Source organism: Etheostoma cragini, chromosome 4, assembly GCF_013103735.1.
Source record: "Etheostoma cragini isolate CJK2018 chromosome 4, CSU_Ecrag_1.0, whole genome shotgun sequence".
NCBI lineage: Eukaryota > Metazoa > Chordata > Actinopteri > Perciformes > Percidae > Etheostoma > Etheostoma cragini.
This window is the reverse complement of record NC_048410.1, coordinates 1832383-1844585: the sequence shown is the minus strand read 5'-3', so window position 1 is coordinate 1844585 and position 12203 is coordinate 1832383. Positions and strand designations below refer to the sequence as shown.

Here is a 12203-nt window from a genome sequence, read left to right as displayed (position 1 = left end):
GGTGGTTGTAGTATAAAAAACGTGCAACATTGCTTAGAGCGCCTTTAACCTGAAATAATAAATACATTTTTACAGCACTACAGAAAAACCAGAGAGAAATATAACATAATGCTTAATTTAAAGTAGGGCAGTTGCAGGTAAAACCCCACACACATACTATATACACATTGTACGTGTGATACTTATCACTTCCAAGAGAAACCGTTTTCACTACAGCTGTTATTTTCTATGCTGGACATTACAAATGCACGTGAAGTAATATAGTAAATTCCTATTGATCTCTTGTTACATCACGTGAAACATGTGTTTCACACATGTTTTCTGTGTGGTCAACTACAGAGGATTAAGCTACAGTATATCAAGCTGTGGGTGCACGGCGTTGTTTTCCAAAAATCCATTTAAATGATCATCAAAATGTCATAGTGTTGTGTCAATACATCAGTATCACAAAAAGGTAGCGATTAACTATTGACAGATCAACTTGTCGTTCCAGTACTCCATTCATTTATTGTTGGTTTGAGCGCCTTGATTGGATATGGTGATGAAGTAAATAAAAAATCCAATTGATAAATAATACAAACTAGCCCTACTATGACTTCAATCAGCAGTTTACCATTTCATCGTGTCTTTAATGATGATGAGTCTAAATGCTCTAACTGTAATGTGTCCATTCAGCAACACGGTTTATGGGTTTCTGTGTTGTTGGGAGAAAAAAAGGTTTTCAGACACAGTCCAGACAGAGAGGTAGTCCTTATGTAGAGGTCAGGGTGTGCTGACACACACACACACACACACACACACACACACAGAGCCAGACTAGACTAGACAGACATACAGGGCTAGCTTTGTTTGGAGGCAGTCTGCTCTAACCCCCCTCCTGCATGCCCCACCCCCACCAACACACACGCACACACGGAGCATGTTTCTCACACTTCTTTTACGAGGAGCAGGCGGAGGTCAGGGCCAAGTCACACAGAAGAACATAAAGTAGCCTGCAGACAACGCACGCACACACACACACACACACACACACACACACACACACACACACATTTTCCCAACAGTTCACACGAGTTCTCACAGCCTTGTTATGTTCCTCCGACCAGCTAACCGTTGCACAGAGACACACAGACAGACTCTTATAACTCCTTCATAACCTTTTTATGAGTTCAACCATTCATCCCAAACTTGTATTCAACCTGTTTTTGTTCCCCACTCTGAAAACCTGAAACCACTTTAAAAAAACAAGCCTGGTGCGACTCTACAACTCTACCGGAGCAGGTCAATAGAAAACCACACGTGAGCGATAAAGACCAAATCCCAATATATCAATACCAATACATATCATAAAATATAAAATTCACTGGAAAGTCAGATGCCTGGTGCGTAATCTACTTTGGATCTCCTTTGTGTGACTTCAGACAAAAACATTTTTTTATTTGAGATAAAATACAATTAGCACTTTTTTGTCTGTTGTTTTGCAAAGTATATATATTTTTATTTTATTTTTATTTTACTTATATTTTATTTATATATGTTTACATAAATAAAAAGGAACATTTTTCAGTCGTTTGTCGGCAGCTTATTCGGTTAAAATAATCTAGAGAGAATCGCATCGTCAACTTAAAATCGTGGATCGCATCGAATCGCGAGTTGAGTGTATGGATACAACTCCAATGCCAACATTTATGACTGCATTATTATCAAATATAAAGGATGGAGTTTCAAACCTTTGCTTTTCATCCATCACCATTTCTCCAAAGCCAATAAAGTCTATAAAGTAGTCTTCAAATGGCCTCTTTAGTCCGACCAGCTGTTTTATCCTCACAGTTATTCAATTCATAGAGACATAAACCACACAAAAGCAACAAATCCTCACCCTTGAGAAGCTGAAACCCGCACAGACCGTCTGTCAATCAACTCATCCAGGGATTCTCAACAGGGGGTCCGGGACCCCTAGGGGGTCCTCAGAGTCAATGCAGGGGGGCCTAGTGTGAATTTTTGAAAGTTTTTTTAAAAATGTAAAAAGTCTTAACATGATTCCAACATGTTATTAGCAAGTATAAATCCTCACTGATGACAGGCCCACTGGCCTATAGTCAAGGTAGTCACTGAGACCATGTTACATGTATGTTTAACATTAAAACATGATTTATAAAACCACGGTGACAAATATTAGGCTATTTAAATAGTTTAGTATTTCCATGCAAAAAGAGCTATGTTTAAAGGCTTTAGACCACTCTACATGTGATTGAAAGCTTAACCTAACCTTCATTTTATAAAATAAATGTAGTATGGGGCCCTGCTCCATCTCTCTTTCAGTGAAGTGCCCTGAACTAATCGATCCAGCGATGTCCTATGTCCTCGCTTGAAACTGGTGAAGTGAGGACTGATGTAAAATGTAGATGTGTTTCAGTATTGGGGGTTAAATTATGGAGTGAAGTTAATGATGATTAAAATAATAAAATAAAATACATAAAAATAAAAAATAAAAATGAAGTCATTTGATTGAAAATGTTAAATTACTAGGACTGTGCTTAAGTATCCTGCGGGTTTTATAGGATATATCAAAAAAAGAGCCTTGGTATCATCTTATTCGTTTTTCACTTAGCTAATAACGCATGTTAACCGAAAATAAAATGATTCATCATCGAAGCTTACACATCGTATGTCCTCAACGGTATTAGTCCTTAGTGTGTAGAACATATCAAAACAAAGAAAGGAAATCACAGCTGATTAAAGATTTAAAGGATTTCTGTTCGGTAAGCGCCGATGACGAACTCACCGCACAGTTGCGTCTGCACACAGTTGTCATGGTTGTGACTTCCTGACGAAGGCTGCATGCTCTCTGCGCTCTAAAGGATCTCCGCTCAGACTTCCTCCAGCAGAGGTTTGGGTTCCTGAGCCAGTTAACCTGAAGACCGTCTTCCCAAACTAAACACAAAACTAAAAAACAAAACCCCAAAACAACTCTCCCCGCTGCAGTTAAACTCCAAACTACATGTCCCGTGGATGCTGCGACACGGCGTGTGTGTGTCCTCACCGGGTGACACACACACTCTGGAGCTAGCCTGAGCTTTGTCTGCAACTTTTTCTCACGCAAATTCCCACAGTGTCCGGACACACACACACACACACACACACACACACACACACATGTATTGAGGAAACAGCTGACCGGACCCCTCCCCGCCGCAACAACCCCCTCCCAATAGCTGATAACAAAAGGGGTCAATGTGAGGGAGGAGGGGAGGGAGAGACAGAGAAGAAAGAGAGGAGAGAGAATAAGAGGCGGAGTGGTGGGAGCGTCTGGGAGACACAGATGGGTCAGACAGAATAATGATGAGAGAGAGAGAGAGAGAGAGAGAGAGAGAGAGAGAGAGAGAGAGAGAATCTACAGCTTCAACTTCTCTACAAAATAAAAAAAAATTACAAGAAATAAACTTTGGAAAACTCAGTATTTACAACGTAGACAACCGAATTCCCAGGCATTGGTTCACACTACATGGTGCATGGTTACGGGCCCTGGTGTTACCTCAGACTCCAGAGTCTTGTGGTTTTATGTGCAAAATAGGTCAAATTCTAAAATAAATGTGATTCAAGACAGCTGAAAAGCTGTCACCTGAGTGTTGGGGTAAACCACTTCGCTGCTGCTGTTCAAACGCTGCCACTTTGTCAACAGCTCGACAGTGAAGTCGTGAGCGTGTGTTGCGCTGTGGAGAAGATCGGAAAATACTGAACGTATTTCTCAGCACAGGAGATATGCTGCAGGAGTGGTTTGAGAAGTTTCTTTTGGCATTTTGATGTGTTTCGATACATTTTTGGGTGACTCTCATTTCGTCTCCAGAGCCGGCTACAACTGGAGAAACGAGCTGCGCACGGTTCAGAGCCACGTCCAAAGCGGAGAGTCAAAACACAGACTTTCAGTGGACTATTCCTTTAATGGGAATTACACGTGCATGGACTTATGTTTCCATGGGACATCGGACAGGATGAGCTCCTGATTAACCACAGAACAAGGTTCTGACTCTGCTGGCCCAATGTTGGAACAATAACTGAGTGCGATATTTTGTTTTCCTGCGATATGAAAAAAGACTTAAGTTGAGTAAAAAGAGGAATAAAAAAAATTATCTTTTGAAATTTGATTTAATTGTCTTAATTAAAAAAGTGGGAAAAATCCAACCTTTAAGGAGACTTTTTTTTTTGGGGGGGGGGGGGGGGGGGGGGGGGGGGGGGGGGGGGGGGGGATGAATAATGTGTCGTAAATAAGAAACGTTCTTCCTTAAACTACAGGGGGCATGTGTATAGACACCCTATGTCCCATAGACGCAGGCCGATTTTTAGTATTAAAAGCCAGTTATTTCAGGGATCAGGATACTATGCATCCTGATAAAGTTCTCTTGGCCATGGGAATTAAAATACCCCCCCCCCCCACATTATCACATACCCATGACCATACATAGAGGCATGGGGAACTCTCCATAAGATCTCTCAATGCAAATCAAACCAGCTATTAAGCTAACTGAAATAACACCATGCCTGTCTGTAGGTATGGTGAAGGGTATGTGATGATGGGGGGGGGGGGAACTTATCAGGATGCATAGTATCCTGATCCATGAAATAAATGGCTTTTAATAATAACATCTGCCTGCCTTTATGGGAATTTAACATAGGAGTGTGTATATGTATGCCCTCTGTATTTTTTAAGGAAAAACATTTATTTATTTACAATAAATGGTTCATTCACCAAGAAAATTGGCGTCCTTATAGGTTGGATTTTTCCTTATTTTTTCATTTAGACATTAAGATTATTTGCCAAAAGATGATTTTTTTTATTCCTCTTTTAAGTCAACTTAAGCATTGGTTTCCTATTCTCATGAGCAGCACTGTGCTACTGTTTTTAGAGCGATAAATGGAGTGTAACGTAGAGCTAATGTTGGCAAAATGTTCACAATTTGGCGATCATTTACACTGGACAATCCAGTTAAATGTTGATTTGTACATCAAGGCTTCAGTTTCAGGGGGGCTTTACACGGTTTAGTTAAAAAACACACATAGACACACACTTACACACTCACACAGCATGACTATCCTGTGGTTACTGCTTTCATAACCTACATGTGACAGTCACACGGTCCCACCTCTACTTCCATTTTTTTTAAATGTTGCGTCTATTATATCATCATAATGTCATTATATCATAACAGGGAAACAGAGCAGAGGATGAAGTGACTGAAGGAAAGACACAGAGTGATTGAGTGACAGGTGATCTGAGAGGAAATACACAACAAACTCATGAGAAACTCAACACACATGAGAGACTCAAATAATGAAATGTAAACAGATCCTATTCATCTGCTTAATAAACTGAACTGATAGAGCAAAAGGCAAAAAGGAACAGACACTTAAACACACTTTGATGCCAGCCTCGCCATCTCTGTGTGTGTGTGTGTGTGTGTGTGTGTGTGTGTGTGTGTGTGTGTGTCAGCTGGTGCTAAACTTCTGTCTTTCAGCCAAAACACTCCCACAACTCTCGTCTTCTTTCTCCTTCTTTCTCATCCGTCTCTCTTTTTTTAAACTCAACACAACATAACCTTGTTCTCTTGTTGTTTTCCTGGTTTTATGCGAGATTACAACATCACCAGTGCAACAATTTCATTAGTCATCATTAAATTATAAAATTATGATAAAAAATAAATCAAATAAAAACTTTATTTCTGTCATGGGCAACTTTGGGAACCAACAAAATTCCCATCAACACACACACTTAATTGTACAATAACAACACTGTGGCCGAGTTGAATCCACACTGCTGTCTACGTACGTTGTTGTTACGTACGAATGAATAACGCAAGTCGGATTTTTCACAAACTGCCCAAAAACACAACACACATTCTCCTGCAACGCCGACAGTGAAGGCGACGTATTTGTTTTTATAAGAATCAAGCCGCTCTGCTTTCTGAGTACAAAACTGAAAATTATCAGCTGTTTCTTCTTGTTTTCCACATTCACCCTCTTAGGTCTAAGGGCATCTTTACATTTCTTTTTTTTTTATAAATTCACATTTTAAGGATATTTGCATTCAACCGGACACCCGTGTGTGTTTCATATCAAAATGTTCCGATGAAGCTCTGTACAGCGAGGCCTAAGATTTGTTCCAGAGCAACGTATAACGAGACAATTTGGCCCTAAAGCTGCAAAAGTTGACGTTCACTTTCTGAAGTTTCTCAAATCTCTTGTGAAAAACAAACCTAACTTCACACACACACACACACACACACACACACACACACACACACACACACACACACACACACACACACACACACACACACACACACACACACACACACACACACACACACACACACACACACACACACACACACAGGAAATGTAATACAACATTGCTGTTTCCATTCTGCTTCTGTGATTTGATGAGTCATAATTCATAGAAAAATACTTGCTGACTGTGTGTGTGTCTGTCTGCCTCCAGTAAAACTTGTCAGCTCCCAAATGGGGAGGTCAGCAGGTCAGTCAGCAGACCTCCTCCTCTCCCTTTTGTTTGTCCTTTCTTATTTTTCACCCTCTCCCTTTTCTCTCAATAGCTTCTTCTGTCTCTTTCCTTTGCTGCTGTCCCTCCTCCCTCCCTTACCTAACTCCTTCCAAGCTGCTTACTGACAGGGAAAACATCTTCCTGTGTTACGTTTCCATCCAGATGTTCTGCACATTGGAAGAAGATTTCACTACAATATCGAAACACCAAATGTTTTCCGTTTTAGCAAAGCAGACAAACTATTTTTGTGTGTGTGTGTGTGTGTGTGTGTACAATATCCCGACACATTTTCACCTCAAAATACACAAAAAAGGAAAGAACTTGTACTTTCTTTGCTTTCTTTCTTCCTTCCTTAGGCCATTCCGCCTCTTTTCTCTCTCCCTCTCCCTGTCTTTTATCTACGTCTCGTCCTTTCAATTTCAGGCTTTTTTGGCATGACAAAATCATTTTTAAAGCAAATGTGTTGTGCAGATGCAACGGTGAAAAACACCCCTAAGGCTCAAAAAACATGCTTCAGCGAAGATACACAACAACACTCTTTCTTTAACACTGAGCCAAGCTGCACTCAGGGTTGACTGCGTCTGACTTCTGCCACACTCTGCCTTTACACGTAGGCGCCTATTTTCATATATTTTCATAAATGGACATTTCAACCTCTCAAAAATAGCATCATGCACATCTGTAAGTTTACAGAAAATTGTTAATTTACACGTAAACATGTGTAAATATGCCGGCAAGAGCATGCCAGACCTGTAGGTGGCAGTGTAACGAGAAGCTCAAGCCTACGTTAGCCAATCAGAATCATGAAAATAGCAACAAAGCAAACAAAGATTCCCGAAATCTCCACTCTGGCCGGAGTTTTTAGAAAGACTTGTTTTCAGGAGAGAATTCTCCGTTTGGGTGTAAACGGAGGGCACAAACGAAGGGAAGTGTCTCCCTATTTATATATCTATATCTATCTATTTATAAATGTTTATCATTCACACGGTTTTGCTCAAAACTGTTCCCATCCAGACCCAAATCTGAAAGATTAAGCGTCTGGCTTTGGGTAATGAAAGTCGCCCATCTCAAGAGGCGGCACCAAGCGTGAATTTGAAAATCTCACTGCATGCAGTTGGATAACACTACGACCAATCACAACAGCACACGGGGTGACGTATCCAGAGCCCCGTCCGCTAAGCTACCACTGTAGATTAAACTGTCGTCATCTGTTTGGCTCGCCTCGCCTCTGGCCCGCCTATATCAGATACAGCGATGTGATTGGTGCAGCTTGCTTCCGACCCCGCCTATATCAGATACAGCGATTTGATTGGTGCAGCTCGGTTATAAGGGCATAGTTAATGAGCAGCATTACTCGATGCCAGAGTAACTCGTTGAGCAAATTCAAATTGTGTTTTCGCAAAAACTCTGGATCTCCAAGCAAAAAAACTAAGATGAGTGTTTGTATGTGTCTTTTAAAACATTCCTTTTAATTAACTAAATTGTGCATTTGTAAAATTTGTTCTGAATCTGAGGATTGGCTCCAAATTGGCTCTAAATAGTGGCTTCATTTTATGTAAAAAAAATAAATTAAAAAACAACCCGGTAAAACTGTAACTCGCCACTGAATCAAAATGAAATGTTCCTCTTATCTGTGAAAAGAGCGTATGACTCGTTTCAACTCCAACCCTCATAGAATCACAATCAAAAGGTAGAATAGGAATGGGAATCAGAAATGTTAAACCCCACTTGATAGGAACTAAAGGTCAGGATGACTCGGCCTCTGCTGCATCAATATTTAACAACTCTTTTTTATTTATTTTTTTAAGTCTGCAGCGTGTGAATCTCCCGATTTTATGACGGTACAACCCTAAATTGTTGGAGTACGCCTTTAACATGCACGCTCCTGCTGGGAGCAGATTACTGACCTCATCTGACAATATAAAATCACAGTTCTTTTAACGGGCCTTGTGCAACTTTAAAGAAAATAACATTTTTGCTTCTTAAACTTCTCATGTCAGGTTGAATGCGAGAGACTGCAGATCTGTTCCCTCCCTCTGTGGCGTTGTCTAGACAGGAGGTGGCTGTAAGCCCGGCAGGCAGGCAGACACTCCATGGTTAATCTAAAGCAATTAGCTAATTTGTCATCCGCTGCCTGCTCTCCGTCTAACTGCCTCCTCCTCCTCCTCCTGCATTCAGCTAAAGGTCACAGGCGGTCATTGCCGAGTCAGATGGCTCAGAGGCTGCAGACAGATAGAGAGGGGGGAGGGGGTCAGGAGAGTGGAGGAAGGGGTGGAAAAGAGGGTGATGTGAGGATGGAAGAAGGGAGGGAGGAAGGAAGGAAGGAAGGAAGGAAGGAAGGAAGGAAGGAAGGAAGGAAGGAAGGAAGGAAGGAAGGAAGGTAGGAGGGATGCTGGACGTCAATCAGTATTCAGTCATACTAAATGCTGTCACAATATACTGCATGTCAAAAGCAGCCACGGCAACTACACAGACACGGACATTGAGGTCAAGCACTACAGCTGCAAGGAGATGTGGGGGGGGCAGGGGACGAGGGACAGGGGGACGGGGGGGACGGGGGACGGGGGGGACGGGGGACGGGGGGGGGGGGGGGGGGGGGGGGGGGGGGGGGGGGGGGGGGGGGGGGGGGGGGGGGGGGGGGGGGGGGGGGCAGGATGTGGCCTATGACCAGCTCATCATACAGTAGTTTCTAATGGTACAGAGTGGGGATATTCAGCTGTTTCATCCATGAGACAAGCGTATAAGCGCACACCGGTCAACCAGCGTTGGATATGAAACAGTTCCAGAGTTACATATTCATTTTTTCTTTCATCAGTTTTATTGCAAATGATAATACACAGAGCTATAACCAAATCACATGTCCATTTGTACAGTGTCAAACTGCACAATGGCAGTAATTACAGTGAAATCCCATGCTGTCATCCTCTGTGGCCGACGGATGTGAACTCTCTCCAGGGGACTGTATGGCAGGATAATCACCGCCCCGACGTCTTGGGTTAGCCTACTTTGACTCACTCGAGGAACCAGGAACAATCCCACAAAAAAACATCAATGTGTCAAAGCTCCGACCTGCTCTAAGTCGCATCACTTTGAAGAAGTATGAAATATTAGATATATTGATACATAATGGATAGAAAATAGACCAAAAGCCTCTACCTTGCCACGGATACCCATTTCATTCCAGTTAAAAATAAAAAAGGGGGGCTAAAGTCTTCTAATTATTTTGACTTTTTTTTTTTTATTATGTCTAATTTTTGCTGCAGCCCTTTGAGCACCCCAACCTCCTGCATCCATGTAAGGAAAGGATACAGAATAAGAAGCTATATCAGGAAATATATGAGGAGAAAGACAAGAAATAGTTCTGGTAGGGTAGATGGGAAGAAGTAGACGGACACTTAAAGGAAGTTTAGACAGGAGCAACTGAAGGAGACGAGGCAAAAATAAAGCAAGATTTACAGAAAGAGAAGAAAAAAAGAGAAATGGGCAGGAAGAGAGAGAGAGAAGCTTGCTTTTTCCTCCCTCCCCCTCTCCTTTCTCAGTACTAGGATGACTCGACAGTCTGGGTAGTCAGAAATAGCACAGACAGCTGTGTGTGTTTGAGAGAGAGGGAGAGAGAGAGAGAGAGAGAGAGAGAGAGAGAGAGAGAGAGAGAGAGAGAGAGAGAGAGAGAGAGAGAGAGAGAGAGAGAGAGAGAGAAAGAGAGAGGGAGAGTTTGTTTGCTTGCCAATTTCTATGAGAAAGGCTATAGGGGGTCGAAGTGGGACACATGCACACACACACACACACACACAAACACACACACACCACACACACACACACACCATTGACTTTGGAAGCCACGGTCATGGTGCAGCCAACAAGTGTGGGAACTTTGGTCCACAAAACCTCCACTATCCTGGTCTAAACAGAGAGGGGGGATGTATATCTGTGTGTGTGTGTGTGTGTGTGTGTGTGTGTGTGTCAGTGGTTGAGTGAAACATCATATTTAACATGTCTCGTTTGGGAGGACACAGCAGATGTCAGATGCAGCAGTAGAACTGACTGTGCTGTCCTGTAGTACAGTAGATGTTATGTTATATTACTGTAATTTTTATATTATATTACAGTAAATGTTATATTAAATTACATTAAATGTTATGTTATATTGCAGTAAATGTTATGTTATATTGCAGTAAATGTTATGTTATATTGCAGTATTGCAATACAGTGTACCATGATGCTGTTAACATGAAGTGTAAAACTATTTATAGATAAAACAACCAGATGTAAATGTAAACTTTTATCAAATTCAGTGAATTAGATAAATGCAAGTAGTAAATGCAAGTAGTACTTCATCACAGTGATATAAAAACCACATGCAAATCCTAGCTTGCCATAAAGCAGATTGATTGAGTGCTTTACATACACATACAGCAAAACCCCTGGTGGTAGAGCCATTTATATTATCTTATAATATATCTTATCATGCTATACATAGACCCAGTCCTGAAAACCAGCCCCGCACTGCAGACTGGGACGTTGTTCCACCCATGAAGAAGAACCCATTATTAGCGTTAGTAAGTAATGGAGTTAACAGTAAAAGAGTACATACTGTCACAGTCACACAGACTAGAATAAATGGAGTAGATGAGAGTAGAAGGGAAGGGTGTGGGGCATTAGTCTAAATTTAGCGTGCTAATCCAGGGAACTCCCATGTTAAACTGTGAGTCCCATCTGGAGCACTAGCTATGCTAACGCTAACAGTGGGTGAGTCACAGACTCTGATATGAATGATATAAAAAAAAAAAGTAAAAAGTAATTCAAGTTCTAACATCAGTGGCATCCATAATATGAGTCACAGAGTGCATTTCTACGAGCTCGGTATTTTGATCACGTTAGCATTTTTGGAAGCTAATTAGCTACAGATTAGCTCGTTGACAACTAGAGCTGCACAACATATCGTGTTTTTATTGTCGTAATCACAACATCAACTGGCGCGATATACACATCGCGAAAGGTTGCGACATATCGCAATAGACACTACGAGATTTTGTTGTGTTGAAAGAAAATATCTGTAGAAAACACACTTTAGAGTGTGTATGTCGTTCTTTTTTAGTAGTGCCTGTCAATGTCAATTCAATGTTCAATTTGCTTAATACATTTTTCTTAGAAATGCTTATTTGTTTTAAATTAGACAAGTACTGTGTTGTATTATAAAAGAATACTGAAAGCAACAGAAAGGCAGAACTCAGTATGCTCTAATATCTGGTCATTTATCGCGATATTCAACATCGTCGTCTAGTCTGGATCAACACACGTACATTTTGTATGCATCGGTTACTGTAAATATAGGTCTCGTTACTGTATTGTGTGAACAGGTAACTTCATGTAATATTGCAGGGTTTTACAACAAAGGTTGCCCGATGGCCTGGGGCAGGTGAAACGCCCCGTTGGGCGAGTGCATGTAGGCCTAACGACCCACCCTCCTGTCAGGGCGTTACCATACAACAACCATGTGATTTAAACGTGCCGTTGGCCAATCGAGAGCTGAGTTGGTGCTTGATGCTTTTTTCAACTTTTTTTTTTTTTTTTACAGTTTTGATGCTTTCAACATTTGATTTTTCTTTTTTTTTTTAAGGAGACGTGGAGTTTTGTTACACTTTGACGT

General features: G+C 41.3%; 1 protein-coding gene across 2 annotated transcripts in view; it reads right to left on the bottom strand.

Annotated features, from left to right (window-relative positions):
- Window positions 1–12203, bottom strand: part of pmepa1 (prostate transmembrane protein, androgen induced 1) — a 35944-nt gene that overhangs the window by 6697 nt on the left and 17044 nt on the right. Inside the window, exon 1 of one of the 2 annotated variants that reach the window (XM_034869918.1) lies at window positions 2786–3122. The exons of the other annotated variant lie outside the window; for it this stretch is intronic. Coding sequence (XP_034725809.1) covers window positions 2786–2843 — 58 coding nt within the window. The 5' untranslated portion in view covers window positions 2844–3122. Of the gene's footprint in view, window positions 1–2785; window positions 3123–12203 lie in introns of those variants that run through there. 2 annotated transcript variants of the gene reach the window in all.